At 41.6% G+C, this 17,361-nt stretch overlaps 1 protein-coding gene across 2 annotated transcripts in view; it reads left to right on the top strand.

Annotated features, from left to right (window-relative positions):
- The window catches only part of LOC124290922, a 31,837-nt gene extending 21,305 nt beyond the window's left edge, over nt 1-10,532 (top strand). For both annotated transcript variants that reach the window (XM_046727764.1, XM_046727762.1), the window contains exons 7-12: nt 2,030-2,123; nt 2,796-2,946; nt 5,511-5,901; nt 7,826-7,916; nt 8,757-8,856; nt 9,012-10,532. In XM_046727764.1, coding sequence (XP_046583720.1) covers nt 2,030-2,123; nt 2,796-2,946; nt 5,511-5,901; nt 7,826-7,916; nt 8,757-8,856; nt 9,012-9,328 — 1,144 coding nt within the window. In that variant the 3' untranslated portion in view covers nt 9,329-10,532. The remainder of the gene's footprint in view (nt 1-2,029; nt 2,124-2,795; nt 2,947-5,510; nt 5,902-7,825; nt 7,917-8,756; nt 8,857-9,011) is intronic.
- Nucleotides 10,533-17,361: the final 6,829 nt, after the last annotated feature.

The raw sequence follows: 17,361 nt of genomic DNA, 5'->3' as shown, positions 1-17,361 counted from the left end.
ATGTCCGCAGACCCTTGTTTTGGTGGAGAATGTTGTTTGTACATATGAGTCCAGGTTTAACATTTCCCATAGTGATGGACGTCAACGTGCCTATAGACGCGTGGGAGAACGTTATGCACAGGCCTGTGTCTTGGAGAGAAATCGCTTTGGTGGTGGTTCCGTGATGATTTGGGGTGGAATAACAGCACGCCAAAGAACTCCTTTGGTGATTGTTCAGGGCAACTTAACTGGTGTGGGCCACAGGGATCAGATTCTTCGACCTGTGGCAATTCCTTTCCTGCAACGTCATGGCCCTGGGTTAACATTCCAACAGGACAATGCCCGACCTCATACGGCAAGGGTTGCTATAGATTTCTTGCAACACCACAACGTTGACTTATTGCATTGGCCTGCAAATTCACCGGATCTCTCCCCGATAGAGCATGTTTGGGACGAGATGGATTGACGTCTACGCCGTCTTCCTCATCCGCCAGATAATGTCCTTGACCTTGCGACAGAACTTGAGAGAATCTGGCGTGGCATCCCAAAAGCCTTCCTTGCTGGTTTGATAGGCTCTATGCGTCGTCGATGCACTGCTGTTCTCAATGCCAATGGTGGACATACCCGTTATTGAGCTTGTGGCATGGTCGTTTGACGCGTGTCCCGCTTGTGGACTCGTGGCGTCATTGTGATTGACTTTTCAATTGAAATTCTCCCGACTTGTCATGGTCTCATGATCCCTCCATTAAAGTTTATATGTACTGTCGAACTGTGTTGGGGAGGATACGGCGATGGTTTGGGCAGTCATCACTGCAGTCTGAAACCTGTGGCGAAGATGGGTCACCCTTATCCATCTGTCCTGTCTTGGCGTTGTTACACGTGGACGTCCAGAACGTGGCCGATTGATGACGTCATTTGTGTTCTGGTAGCGTCTCACTAGTGCAGAAATGGTGTTCCGGTGGCAGTAGAAATGTGCAGCCACGTGTCGTTGAGACATTCCCCCACGGACCATCCCAATGGCCTCATGACGTTGTGCAGACGTGAGCCTTGGCATGCTATGCGTTTCAATAGCCGTTTAAATTCTGAAAGATCGCAAGGGCAGGGGTTTAGCTTTCCAAAGTGACAGTATTGTGTGGCATTCATTTGCTCAGTTTCTCTTTCCCGGAATGCACGTGCAACAACGTATTGCACGTCTCAAGGACGAACCCAGTGACGTCACGGAACGTGGCACGTGCATGCATGTTGGATACATGTCACTTATCTCTGAGTTTAAATCCTTATGTGTCTACACAGTTTTGATAAATTTTGATTCTAAAAAAATTGTATGCACAGTTTCTTTCATTCTCTTCCCACAGAGGTTACTCCTGTCATATCTTCCTACGTAACCTCTGTTCTAATACGGCCCTTTCATGGTGTGAGCGTTCAAGACTCGTGATTGGAGGCAATCAGATTTAATTGTGCAATCAGCGACGTTGTTTCAAAAGTGATCATTCGCAAGGCCTCGGTAATTTCCGTATGCTTCGGGAAAACTAAACTTCTTCCCCTGCACGATGCGCAAACGTTTCTTCTAGACAGAACTCAGTCATGTTATGGCGGATCAGTGGCGTCTCCATCGCCCTCGTTGACAACGGACAAGCTAGCCATTAAACTTCTTGTGTGTAACATCAACACAAGTCCCCGGCAGATGGGGAATATTTGTGGCCCCACATTTGCTTGTGTTAGTCAAGTTGAATCTAAGTCGATGTAACACGTGTTCTGATTGTATAGAAAGAAGGGAGATAATTCGTTTTGCGATCTTTTGCCGCTAGGGGATTTTACGAGAACCGGGAAATATGGCCGTATTAGAACAGAGGTTCGTAGGAAGATATGACAAGTAACCTCTGTGGGAAGAGAATGAGTTTCTTTATGTGCCTATTATATATTTGAAAAACAAGAAATGTCGCTATTTATGCTCCCAAAGTTGCACCATTATTCTTTCGTACTCCTCGGGCAAGGGTTGCAGTACTGTGGCCCAGCTATGTCCACAGATTGTCTCCAATCTTTGTTCCAGGACAGCTGAGGAGAACACTCTGGTCGGGTACCGCTTATCCCGCACAAGGTTTGGGTTCAAGTACAGAGTGTTCCAGTTCGGGGTCATCAACAAGGTGATATGACTACATTTTGTTATCATTTACAAGTAGGACACATAATCAGCTGTATGGCAGTTAACTTTTATATTCATATAATATTAGGAGAACGTGCTACTCCTTACATGTTGTACTGTGTTGCTGTTTAACACCGCAGTCAGCAACATTCCAGATATATGGCGGTGGTCTGTAAATAATCGACTCTGGACCAGACAGTCTTGTGATCAACAGCCTGGAAATAGATCTTCGCAACTCGGGTACGATGACATGCGTAAATCTAGCCAGCGAGCCTGACCACCCGATCCCGTTAGTCGCCTCATAATTACAGGTTGATAATGGTCCGCTGGATGTTCATTGACATGCTGAGGCAATTGTCCACTGCGACATGTGCAGAAAGATGCAATTTATTTATAATTATATACTCATGCCAATAATGGTTGTCACCCCCTCCCCCCACCCCTAATCCCCACCCCTCCAATTATAAGTTTTTGAAGGGGGTGACAACCATTATTGGCATGAGTATAGTTTATTTGTCTTTTCCTTTCAGCATTTTGCTGTGGACAATGGTCACGTGAATTAATGTTCATTGACTTTATTTGACATTTGTCCACTGCCATGGCGTTAACTGACATAACATGATATGGCAATGCAATGATTAACATGACAATGCTATTCCTGCATCTGTTGTAGATAAGAATCCACTGTAAGGCGGTTGCCTGTGACTTGGGGGAAAGTAGTCCTACCTGTCTGAACCGATTCAACTACCGCAGGAAGAGGGACACCACTGACGACACTCTCAGCACGACTGTAGTCATAAACCCAGTTGACACTGTTGACAACTGTGAGTTGATATATTGTCACTAGCTTAGTCGGGAATTTCCAGATAGTTTCACTTGTGTCTGTTCGATATCATTTCACTTACAACGAGATGTTTGAAACTGTAAATACTCATCCTGAAAATTCCTTACTAGACAAACCTAGTATGACCCTACATGCACACTTTGTCGCTTGTCCACGCAAAGGTGTCAATGAAAACTTGATAAGACCTAAAAACTGTGTTCCACTGGAGATATTGCTTGTTTGAGATCAAACCATGCCTCCTAGGGATATCGTTTTGACAGTGGATTTTGTACAATACCCTGACAATGCTTTGACGTCATGAACTTGATGACGTCACAATGCTATGACATCACTGCACTGCAAGTCCAAAGGCAGTATCGTGTTCACAGATGTACAGTTTTTTATTGAAAACTAATGAAGAGTGATTTTTTATGATAAATAGAATCTCATCCTCGTGGCTTCTGATATCAAGTACGTTAAAATATGGTACTTGTTGGTCCCTGCCTGGCGCTCGGCATTAATGGGTACAAGAACTGGTCGGCTCGGAGTCAGTATAATGTGTCAGAGTAGGGTATTCATGCTTCACTGCGGCATGGTATCTCAGTGGGCTAGCACTATAAAACCAGCTTCAGTCTGGGCTAGTACAAGCAGCCACACATACACACGCATGCACGTCGTCATATGAGCGAAATATTCTTAAGTACGACGTTAAACCCCATTTTACCTCACCTCACCTCACCTGATATCAAATATATCAACTCTCGCCAAGCCTCGGATATTTGTAATTTTTTCAACTCGTGTTGATATAACTGATATCAGTAGACACTTGGGTGAGATTCTCTATATATTAACACTTTAAAAAACAAAGTTTCGACACAGACGTAATTGAGATTGACCCGAGTTAACACGTAGGTGTGTAAGAGATGGTTTTAGGAGGGTTGTTGCGAAGCTGCAGGCGCGCATGTGAGGGCGTAGGTGCGGAGGATGTGGGCGTGCTAGGATGTGGCCGTGGGTTTTGATTCACGTTATTATTGTTTAGTTTTTGTTCTGTTAGAGACAAATTATGTTTCATATTGCACACTTATATCTTTATATACACTTCAGACAAGTGTTCTCATTTCAATTTATCAACAAATCTCTTTCAAGGTATATAGGCCAGACCGTTACCGGCTTCGTATGAAATGATTTGTCTACAGTTAAAAGTTTACATAATCTTCGAATATAGGGCATCAATGACTTAAAGGCCGGGGTTCAAACCTATACACAGATCATACCTTTCCAAAGCTGTCTTTCAATGCAAAGCAATGCAGTATTCAAGTACATTCCATGAAATATCACAAACTTGACTTACCGGTTCTTGATGAAATTAAGCCATAGTGTAAACAAGTAATGTTATGAAGACACACAGCAAAAAGTGTTGATGCAGACAGTGTACAAAACCTGCATTTTAACAATATATAATCTCTTTTTGAAATCTAGATTTGAATTTGCCACTGTATCAGTCAGGAGGCCAGGGGAGGTGCGTTTCCATAGAAACAGACCTCTGAGTGGAAGTTAAAGCTTCATTCATGGTTTCATATTTCACTTTCTTCCCGGGCAGTCAGAGAAACTGATGCCCTCCTCCACTCCCCTGACCCCCAGCTGTGCGGATTGTACACTGATTTGACTCTTGACACTGAGTGGAACACTTGATTCCCCCCAGAGGGGTGACATTGGCTTGGTATCCTTGTTATTATTATCAACACATCGAGTAGGCAAATTTAATTATCTTCTATAGTAAACCTTGATGTCCTTAATTCTTTAAAAAAACATAAGATTCTCTAAAATGCAGTAACATAACATTCTGTACTTTTCAAAACCCAAACCCCTAAAGCCTCAAATGAACCTTGCTTAGTTTTAGTATGCTAACTTGTGGGTCAGATCACACTTCATTAACTCCTTCTATCGGAATAAGCTTGACATGTCTCATTATCTGGCTGACCATACTGATTTCCTCACAAGATGAATCCAAGTAAGCGAAGTGCTCGTTTTACAATCGAAATACCTGGTGACCAAGCAAGTCAAGCAAGGTATTCTCCAAAAACTGAAACAAGTGAAAGCACACCTAAAGGCAGAGACCAGCAAGCCTGCTAATACTGCATGAGTCTGTACTTTTTGTCGTCATGAAATGAAGGGAAGGGTTGTTGGACATTTACTATCAGGCACATGTTTGTCGTCATGAAATGAAGGGAAGGGTTGTTGGACATTCACTATCAGGCACATGTTTGTTCTAGTAGTAAATTCCAAGCTTAACCTTTGACATCCCCAGAGTCCAATCAGGCTCTTGCCAGGCATCCATAGCCGTTACAGTCCTGTGACTCATGGGCAGATAAGATCTACACTGCTGAGGAGTAGCCAATGGGGGGATAATTTGGAACCCACGTGGGATTTGGAGGTTTGCGCCCCGGCCTTGTTGGTCCCTGCCTGGCGCTCGGCATTGACATACACATTGTGACGTCCACATTTTACTGACACTTAATGAAATGCTTAACTTGTCTTATGAATTCATCATTGATGCCCCTCAAGACCCCGTACATCACGGAGTCCCAGCTGGCCGGAAGAAGAGTAAGCGTCCAAGTGAAGAGAAGACCAGTCTTCACAGAAGCCAGAAGGAAGCACCACCGGCGTTACCAGTTTCTGACCTGACGCCCACAGCAGCACCCACCATAGCCGCAGGCACACGTGACGAGCACACACCTCCCCCGACCAAACCAGTGATGCACTTGGCACTTTGGAAAACAGCTGCCCTGACCTCAGACCTCGGGCCCCGTCCGGACCTTTATCGGAATCAGACGGTCCACATGACCATGGAAACAGATCCTAACACGTCGGAGTTGAACCAGAGTATTCATATTACAACATGCCGGATACACCCTTGGAACGATGACAAACCTTTTGTTGAGCTTCTAAGAAATGGGTACGTGTCGGGAGGCTGCCGTCAAAGTAGAGCAGTTGCAAATCTTTGAATATCCTGATAATAAATCCTTGTATTTTGTACTGGTGTTCATAGCTAATTATGGATCTATAATTGCCTTGTGAGGTCCTTGTGGATATTTTGTGTCCTGATAATGTAGGACCTCCACGCATCTGTAATTGTTCTAATAAGGCCACTGTTGTCAAAATAGATCATGGCGGATATATAATTATTCTAGTAAGACTGTTGTTGTCAGTGTGGGTCATGGCGGATATATAATTGTTCTGGTAAGACTGTTGTTGTCAGTGTTGGTCATGGCGGATATATAGTTGTTCTGGTAAGACTGTTGTTGTCAGTGTGGGTCATGGCGGATATATAATTGTTCTGGTAAGACTGTTGTTGTCAGTGTGGGTCATGGCGGATATATAATTGTTCTGGTAAGACTGTTGTTGTCAGTGTGGGTCATGGCGGATATATAATTGTTCTGGTAAGACTGTTGTTGTCAGTGTGGGTCATGGCGGATATATAATTGTTCTGGTAAGACTGTTGTTGTCAGTGTGGGTCATGGCGGATATATAATTGTTCTGGTAAGACTGTTGTTGTCAGTGTGGGTCATGGCGGATATATAATTGTTCTGGTAAGACTGTTGTTGTTAGTGTGGATCATTGCGGATATATAATTGTTCTGGTAAAGACTGTTGTTGTCAGTGTGGGTCATGGCGGATATATAATTGTTCTGGTAAGACTGTTGTTGTTAGTGTGGATCATTGCGGATATATAATTGTTCTGGTAAGACTGTTGTTGTCAGTGTGGGTCATGGCGGATATATAATTGTTCTGGTAAGACTGTTGTTGTCAGTGTGGATCATGGCGGATATATAATTGTTCTGGTAAGACTGTTGTTGTCAGTGTGGGTCATGGCGGATATATTATTGTTCTGGTAAGACTGTTGTTGTCAGTGTGGGTCATGGCGGATATATAATTGTTCTGGTAAGACTGTTGTTGTCAGTGTGGATCATGGCGGATATATAATTGTTCTGGTAAGACTGTTGTTGTTAGTGTGGATCATTGCGGATATATAATTGTTCTGGTAAGACTGTTGTTGTCAGTGTGGGTCATGGCGGATATATAATTGTTCTGGTAAGACTGTTGTCGTTAGTGTGGATCATTGCGGATATATAATTGTTCTGGTAAGACTGTTGTTGTTAGTGTGGATCATTGCGGATATATAATTGTTCTGGTAAGACTGTTGTTGTCAGTGTGGATCATGGCGGATATATAATTGTTCTGGTAAGACTGTTGTTGTCAGTGTGGGTCATGGCGGATATATTATTGTTCTGGTAAGACTGTTGTTGTCAGTGTGGGTCATGGCGGATATATAATTGTTCTGGTAAGATTGTTGTTGTCAGTGTGGGTCATGGCGGATATATAATTTGTTCTGGTAAGACTGTTGTTGTCAGTGTGGATCATGGCGGATATATAATTGTTCTGGTAAGACTGTTGTTGTCAGTGTGGGTCATGGCGGATATATAATTGTTCTGGTAAGACTGTTGTCAGTGTGGGTCATGGCGGATATATAATTGTTCTGGTAAGATTGTTGTCAGTGTGGGTCATGGCGGATATATAATTGTTCTGGTAAGACTGTTGTTAGTGTGGATCATTGCGGATATATAATTGTTCTGGTAAGACTGTTGTTGTCAGTGTGGGTCATGGCGGATATATAATTGTTCTGGTAAGACTGTTGTTGTCAGTGTGGGTCACCATTGATCTGTAATTAGGTAGCACATGTCAAACAACACAGATCTGAAACCGCTCTTCAGTTAAGGCGTCACTGTTGGCAACCATGGAACAGGTAGTACCATTATCTGGTTAAGGTTGTCAATATAGAGGTACATTGCACTCATACGTATATTTATTACTATTTTCCAGCATTCCTAGCGAGGATACACTCACCGTGAGGAGACACAGGGGTCGCATTGTGCTGGAATTCAAGGCACCGCTTCAAATGCATTTTACCTTGGTAAGGATTGAAATACCTACCAAGTATAGCAACTCTTTGTTGTTCATACAGAAGTAGAATGGCGTGTCTGTCGTGTATGACTCTTTCGACCCGTGAAGATCCGGGATAGAATAGGTCTTCAGCAACCCATGTGCTTGCCATAAAAGGCGACTATGCTTGTCGTAAGAGGCGACTAACGGGATCGGGTGGTCAGTTTCGCTGACTTGGTTGACACATGTCATCGGTTCCCAATTGCGCAGATCGATGCTCATGCTGTTGATCACTGGATTGTCTGGTCCAGACTCGATAATTTACAGACCGCCGCCATATAGCTGGGATATTGCTGAGTGCGGCATAAAACTAAACTCACTCACTCACTCACTCACTGTATGACTCTTTCTAGGTATCGGTAATGGGATCTATCTGTATAACAGTAATCAATGTTCAAGGTCAGTGTATTGCTAGATTTGGTGAATGTTCACGGGGCTAGATTTGGTGAACGGAACCCCCTGGAAGAACTGTTGACGTCGGTCACCCACGTTAAGAAGGACCCCGCTTGTACACATCTAAGGGGATGGAATCTACTATGCACCTAAACCGTCCATAAGACATATCGCTGAGAGCCAGAAAGCAATGATCCTGACTTCGAATCTAATATTTTGTTGATCCTGAATTTGGTTAAATCCTGATTTAATCGTATTTAATCATACCGTGCTCGCTGAGTAGTCGAAACTGGTAAAGGTGTGAGACATGGATTAGGTCCGGATTTCCTCCCACACACACCATCATATCACTAATACTGTTATTATGAAACACAAATTCACTTTCTTGTTTCCCTTCACTAATTTTATTCCCGTACAGTTCGTCATCTCCTGCAAGGTGCACGCATGCTTCACGGATCGTCCCATGTTGTGTTCAGAGGACACGGAGGTTACGACAACAGTCATCTCAGTTGTCGACTGTACGTACTCTTAAACAGTTGTAAACCAAATACCCACGAATATCAGATGGTTTGTCGGATTGATAATTGACGTAATAAATGCGAAAATACTAAAATCGTAAATCTGGTCATAACAAATTTCATAAGAACAATCTACCTTTTAAACTCTTTTACAGATCCTTTGCCAAAATCCACTGCGCAAACGCAGGTCGCTGGGAAGCATGCTAGGATCTTCACAACACTCGCTGCACAGGCTGACATTTCAGAGAAGCATGCAACAAGATTCTTTCCGAAGATCCCTGCACCAAAGGAAACCGAAGAGGAGGACGAGGCAAGCATCTTGCCATCATCTGAGGAGTTAGAGGATCCAGAACCTATGCCACCAGCATACTGGGCAGGAAACCCTCCAATAGATAGTGGCATGGGCATCCTACCCAGTGGAACACTGCTTGTACACACGTCTGTCTTACTGGTGTATGGACTTTTCATGTAGACGTATCCTTGACATAAACTACCCAAAACAAGTTAGGATGCATGCATATTTGGTTTCATGCGATTGTTTGCTCAGACATTATTGCAGAAAATATCCCGAAAATGTTAATGATTCCGAAGCTTTTTTTCGTCAGAATAAGGAATCATCTGTGTGACATGCTATTTGCAAGAGGAATAAAATTAATAATTGTTAACCACCAAAACCTTTCATATATAATAAATACACTATCAGTAATTCTTTTGTGGTTTGCAGAAATAAATACAATGAATATGTTTCTCTAAAAATGTACTGAATTCCGTTAAAGATTCAGTAAAATGACAAGTAAGACTGCAATGATGTCTTAACAATAGGCATCTTGAGTTGAACCTAGATATACACAGTATCAGTTGTTCCAAATGTGAAAGGTCTTGTAGTTTGGGTGTTACAGAAACACAGTGTAACACAATATTTTGTACTTTATAAGAATAGATAATTCTCAAGTCCTCTATTTTCTTGTTGCACATACGATTTCCCCGTTACTCCGTCCATACACCGTATTAGAACCTACTTACCTTGTGAAAGATTTGCGAATGCAGTCAAGTGTATACATACATTGATTTAGTCTCCTGAATGAGAAGTAGAGGTGACCAATGAGCCTGCCCCCACTGTCGAATTTCTAATGATGATTGCACATGCTCGACATATGTGATTGTATAACAGCAGCATTGTTCATCACTTGATTGTTTGGTCGAGAGCCCGCTTACAATCGCTACAGCAAAACCGTTTCCAATATTAACACATTCTTGCAATTGTCAGTTTCTTATTCTTGTAACACTTTTAAAACTTTGACTTGCCTTCTCGTGTGTGTATGTACGGCTGATGTGATCTAAAGGTGATACATGTACTTTCTGTTTTAACAATTCTGTTTCTCTTTGCAGCCAATCCTACTAATAGCATATAATGAATTCAAGTGTGTTTGCATAAATCGTCTATTAATGACAAATGAAGTTTTATATAATCACCGGGAAAAGAAAACATGCATTTGAAAACACGACGTGTCCTAAACATCATACACCTTATAACAGCGTTATTTGGCGGAAAACCATCCCCAGAACGGGCGATCTCTATGGGTGTATACTTTCTCCTGCCCAACAATTGACTTTGTTAAATTAAGTTATTTTCTCATTTTGTTTGAATTCATTACATAAAGAGTGATTTTGCTGAAGTTTGTAATACTGTTGTACAACCACCTTTATTTTTAACAATGCATTCGTGTGTGTGTGTGTGTGTGTGTGTGCGTGCGTGTGCGTGCGTTCGTGTACGTGTGCGTGCGCGCGCGTGCGTGCTTGTATATGAGATCCTGGTGCCTGGATGGAATCTGGTGGTCATGTTCCGTGACACGGTTGATACAGACGTGTCATCATATCTTGGACGTTTGCTCGCAATATTAATCTCTTGGTCATACTCGATTATTTACATGTACATACATCATGTAACTGGAAAATTACAAAATGGGAGGTAAGCAACAACGAAACGAACATAAATAACCTACCTTCATTTAAGAATCTGACAACCCATAGCAAGAAAAAGTTGTAACGTTTTGGAAGGTGTCAACTTCAGCTGTCAGCAAATCAGGAAGGATTTCACACAGGTCGGGATAGGTACAAACACACTCATAACAGAAAACAACACAGGACATTGAAGGTGAACTAACAAAAGCACTTTTGAATATAAATACATATCAGAGTATACTTTTACAGACATCAACAGGACATCGAGGCATCACATTTGCAACATAACTGCATTCAAAGTCATTGATGTCTTCTTACAACATATGAATTCCACATAGTTACAACATACTGCTCGGCATGTATGGCAGTGCAAACTCAAAGAGCAAGAGTGAGTGAGTGAGTTTAGTTTAACTCTGCACTCAGCAATATTCCAGCTATATGGCGGCGGTCTGTAAATAATCGAGTCTGGAACAGACAATCCAGTGATCAACAGCATGAGTATCGATTTGCGCACTTGGGAACCGATGACATGTGTCAACCAAGCCAGCGAGCCTGACCACCCGATCCTGTTAGTCGCCTCTTACGACAAGCATGGGTTACTGAAGGTTCATTCTTACCCGGACTTTCACGGGTTCAAAGAGCAAGAAGGTAGAGATTTCAGTATTGCCGAAATGATGTCAATGGTCAAACAAGTACCAATGGTTAATACATGTAGATAACATGAACTTGGCCAGTTTCTCTAAGGTTCCTGAAGAGCTACATCAGCAAGAACTTCCAGCATGGCTTGATCCTGTCACGACCCATATCGAGAAACACAAACCTTCCACTCTTATGAATAGAATATGTACCGGACTCACACTATAGAGGTGAAAACAGCATCTACATGTGTCTGAGCGTAGTTGGCCGACACACCACGTACATAAATTTAACAAGAACAACCATTTGGGATATATTTCCTGATCATCACAAATAAATAGCCAATGCACTAAGGTATTTCTTGCTGAACTTCGATGTCTCGAAGTTGCAACACGCTAGACTAACACAGGATAGTTAAACTTTACCCTTGTGGCCTACTCGCATGCATTGTTCGAATGACTTAAGTTGAGAAAATTTGTCCAAGAAATATAACGTGTCACAAAATTAAATATTATTGTCTTTACCTTTATTACAGTGACATTTTTCCATAATGTTACATAAATTTTTTTTGTTGTTGTTAGAAAATGTATTTCCTGAAAAGAGTTTTATTCAACACAGCCAATCACATACGGGGTGATTGCAACATGATTCAGCTATTATGAGTGAGTAAGTGAGTATGGTTTAACGCCGTTTTTAGCAATATTCCAGCAATAGCAAAGCGGGGGACACAAGAAATGGGCTCCACACATTGTACCCATGTAGTGAATTGAACCCAGGCCTTCGGCGTGAGAAGCGAACGCTTAACCACTAGGCTACCCCAAATGTAAATGACATTCGAAGACCATGACCTCGATACTTATGTTTCAGACAGCTGACATGCATGATGTTATATAACAATCACTATGACCACGTTGTCACCTATCCTTCACAGTATAACCCCAGTGGTATTTTGTCCTCATTCAGACCATTTTGTATAGTGTCGCAGCCCCACTCTTGTAGATTGTCAGACAAATAGTATACGAACTAAGTCAATACGCGCTCCACAATAAGCCTTTATCATTGCCCTTGATGTGTGTGTTTATTCGGATGATGGTGTCTAGGATATATAACAAACAGTTGTAAGCATTTCTTTCGTCCTGGGTAATTATTCGATCTAAGAGTGTTGAAATCTATGTATTCTACAATATCCACGTGGCTGGGGAATGATCAGTTTTGACGCTGAATATAGTGATCGATCCACTAATCGATCATACCTTGATCGATTGACCATTGTTATCTGGAGTTGTCAGTGTGTTATTTATGACTAAGGTATCCCCTCTCGTCAAACACTTGTTGACTGTGGGACATGTGGGTCGTGTTGATTCCCAAGCTGACGCTAAACAGGTAACAAGGAATCAGCCTGCACATGAACAAGGTGTAAACCAACAAACAACGACAAAATGTGACGTACATGTGATTAAAAATTGTATTAGACAATAAACCAAGTTCACACATCAATGCAAATTAAGCACAAAGGTATCACCATGACAGTACTAAATAGTAGGGCTGGCTATCGATATAAACATAGGGATCGATAATCGTTAACTAAATATCGATCGATTATCGATAAATATCGGAGACATAACTTCGAGCAGAAAATGCCAAAAATGTCTAAAAGAAATGACATCAGTGGTGAGTGGTGACATGTTTTGCATGGATTATTAACAAAACAGAGTTCTGAACTTTATTTAGAAGCAGTTCATGAATAAAGTCCTAAAATTGAATATTGAGTGAGAAAATTATACCTTTGTTTCTACCACAAAAGTTGATATACGGTTTTATCGATAGCACAATTTTCTTATCGATAATCATTAATAATTTTTCCTATCGACGATATTTCCGATTATCAATCCTTTTAGCCAGACTTACTGAATAGAATAGCTGTACAATATCAAACGTAATATAACACAAGAGCAGTGATAATTGCAATAGTGGCAATATTCACCTCTCAGTAGCCAGTAGCGTACCTACCATCAGGCACTTTAGGCACGTGCCTACGCTTAATATTTTCGGCAATTTTGTTTTTACGTGTGGTATGTTATGGATTTATTTTTCCCTTCCTATGAATGAGTGAGTGAGTGAGTTTAGTTTTACGCCGCTTTAAGCACTATTCCAGCAATATCACGGCGGGGGACACCAGAAATGGCCTTCAGACAATGTACCCATGTAGGAAATCGAACCCGGGTCTTCGGTTCGATGAACGGGCACTTTAACCACTGGACTACATCCCCTAAAATACTTAGGGCCTAGTATACTCAAGGGCATAAGATCATCACACACAATGCTGGTGTTCTTGTAAGAAGAGATGTCATGTTTGATAAAAGGTTCACTTCCCTTCTATACCTAAGACAAAAACTAACTTGCTGCTAGACAGTATACTCCAGGGCATATGATCATAACACACAATGCTGGTGTTCTTGTAAGAAGAGATGTCATGTTTGATAAAAGGTTCACTTCCCTTCTATACCAAACACAAAAACTACCAGATCCTTCTACACTGTTCCAAGCGTCACTGGGGATAGGACTGCATCACAAGTGTAAACATAGCACATCCCTGCTCCTCGCGGAATATCACATGTACAATGATTGCACTTGAAACAATGAATATAAATAACACTGCCATGCAACAGTGTTATACACTAGGGGCGTACATGACAAACTAACAGTTGAGACTTTTGTTCTTACAATGCAGTTGGTATTGGTATCAGTTTCACATACCCACCATACATTTGAACCACGCTTAGCGGGTAAGACATACAGTTGATACGTTAATCGTATACTTCGTACAGACTGCAGTCCATGGTAGCAAGTACACATGAATCATTAACATATTCGACAGTATCCTTGGAAAGTGGTAATCAAAGACATCCGTGCAGATGTATAATGATGCCAAATATCAAGGAAAACACCACCATTGCAATGTATCTAAACATGGAGCACTATGATTGACTAGTGCGTCACATGATCAACTAAATGATTCAATATTATCTACGAATTCCACGAAGGCAGATTGTTCTTCTGAGAACAAATACTTCCCAATCTTTGATGTCTTGCTGGAGTGTTATATCACTGTGATATTCTCAATACCGCGATGTTCCAAAATAATGTGATATTCTCTTCTCCAATATTCTGATATTCCGAATTCTCTGATATTCCAAATACTCTGATATTCCAAACTAATGTGATATGAACAATACTGTGATATTCCAAAATGATGTAGTGTTCCCAATTTTATGATATTCCCAATACTATGATATTCTCAATACCCGGATATTCCTAATACTGTGATATTCCCAATACCCCGATATTCCTCTGTAGTACGTCCCTAGTGTATTCCCACTGCATGCAGATCTTCATTTTTTGCGAACCCTACAAGGCTTTGCTATACGTTCAGGTGCCTTGGATCTCGGAGTATATTGAGTGAATGAGATTGTTCATACTTATATTTACAAGACACATATTGTCACACATTGGAGATTTACTCATTCGATTTTGTATTTCAGCACAGGTGATTGTACCTTCAGTTGAGGGTTCACACACTTCGTATGAACTGACAACTGATCATTAGAGAAGGCTTGGCAAACCGTCTGTAAGAAACGGTCTTTGTCTATCTTCAGAAAGAAAAGAAAAGAATGTTGACACTGAACACAATATGTACAAAATGAATTTACCTTTCAGTAATCCACGACTGGAATCATTGGGAAAGCTGCGGAAAATCATTATGTCATAGTGTTAACTTTTGATACAACCATCTTCTTATTGACTTGTACACAGACCCCTGCCTGCTTTTGAATTAGGTTATGCTGACAGATGGTATCTCAGGATAGTGTAATCAATTACACGTTGTTTAAAGAGGCAAGAAACGTATCAATGTTGCCAACGTCTTACATAAGCCAGACCTAAGCCTATCCTAACAGAATGGTTACTATGTTGACCAGGATGATCTCTCCACGTAACCTTGTCAGTATAACATCAGATAGGATTATTTATGACTGGGAATGTTGTTCAGTATGTTATACATTTGTGTCGATTAAAATGTGTCTTCAGCTCTCACGTAGAACATGAAGATTGGAGGTATTGTTTGGCAGGTTTTTCTATATAAAGAAATTTCTATATAAAAATAATTTGCCCCCTTCTGTTTTATCCCCATCTTCATTCCAGGTTGTCAAAACACCTTTTTTGCTTCAGTTATAGATGAGTATGTTTTTTCGCCGCTGTCAGCAATGACGGCGGGGGACACAAAAAATGGGCTTCCATCTAACATCAGGGAGTCGAACCCGGGTCTTTGGCGTGAAAAACCACGAGGCTACCCCTCCGCCCTGCTGTTATAGGTGGTTCTCCGCACATTAGATCAGTATGCACACTTGTTTGTCGAGATAGTTTCGTAGTAAAACACAGTCCAGGATATGTGTGAGTGAGTGAGGTTAGTTTTACACTCAGCAATATTCCAGCTATATGCCGGCAGTTAGTAAAAAAAATGAGTCTGGACCCGACACTCCATGAGCATCGATCTACGCAAATGGGGTACGATGACATGTGTCAACCAACTCAGCGAGGCTGACCACCCGATCCCGTTAGTCGCCTCTTACGACAAGCATGGGTTACTGAAGATCAATTCTAAACCGGATCTTCACGGGTCTCCAAGATATTTGTAGAAGATAAACATTCTACTATATATTTCACTTATACCATTCCTCATAATGTCTGAGGCAACCACATTTCAAACTTCAAACAAGTACAGAGAAAATGTGTCCACAAGGGTTCCTGAAATGTGTCGCCGATTGTGCCGCCATCAGCATGCATTAACGACCAGACATTTGGATAATCCTCAGAGATAGTTAATCTTGACGGTTCATGCTCTTCTTCTCAGTTACGAGTTCATATACAGCGAGTGAAAATAATAGTGGGTTGAACAAACAGCCTAACCTGATACCAACTCAAACTCGGAAAACCGGAACACTACTGCAAGACCATAGCCCGTTGGTATGCAAGACCATGACTCGTTGGTATGCAAGACCATGATCTGTTAGTGTGCAAGACCATGACCCGTTGGTGTGCAAGACTAACTTTTGCATAATTCTTATAACACTCACACGTGTCAACGAATTCCATTCATTGTGATGCGTTGTAAACGCAATCAAAAGCTTTGGTAAAATCAATTTGAATCCTGAGTTAATTAGAATAGTCGATAAATGTGCATTGAACTACAGAGTCAACGTGTTCTCAACAGTTGAATAACCCATGCGGAATCCAGCTTTCATAGATAATGATGTCAGTGGATGTCAGTTCGGAATCATCCGACCTGGAGACGGATCCCCAGGTCAGACGAAAGCAGGTTTCTGCTTCATGTTACGGATAGTCGTCGTGGTCGTCCGAGAGTTTGAAGGCGCATTAACACTGGTTTTGTGCCAAGGAACATTCATCCTACTTTTCCCTTTGGTGGAAGCTCGGTTATGGTGTGGGGATGTGTCTCCCATGCACTATAATCTGTTATAGCTAAAATGGATAGAATTATCATTAAAACTCCCGCATAATATCACAAATGAGCGGGCAACTGTAACTTGATAATGCCCCCAAATTTCCGGACGACGGGCTATTATCATGCTCAAGAGCTCAGCTCTTGATGTTCAATCACCTACGGCTCGTTTGAACTTGGGTTCGATATTGACGATATTTCTGCTCACATTCACATGTACCTGTGCCATTACGCACTTTCTTGCCGGTGCCAACCGTGACAATTGTACAATAAATTACAACATGCAGCAATGAAAACATCGACTGGATCTCTAGCGTTGTTGAGCATTAAAAATAATGGCGGCTGGTAGTATGGGCAAAGGTGAAGGTCGAATGTCGTCACTCTCAATAGTG

The sequence above is a fragment of the Haliotis rubra genome, unplaced genomic scaffold, assembly GCF_003918875.1.
Source record: "Haliotis rubra isolate DU_JTF1 unplaced genomic scaffold, ASM391887v1 Scf478, whole genome shotgun sequence".
NCBI classification, from domain to species: domain Eukaryota; kingdom Metazoa; phylum Mollusca; class Gastropoda; order Lepetellida; family Haliotidae; genus Haliotis; species Haliotis rubra.
This window is presented reverse-complemented; position numbering and strand designations above follow the sequence as displayed.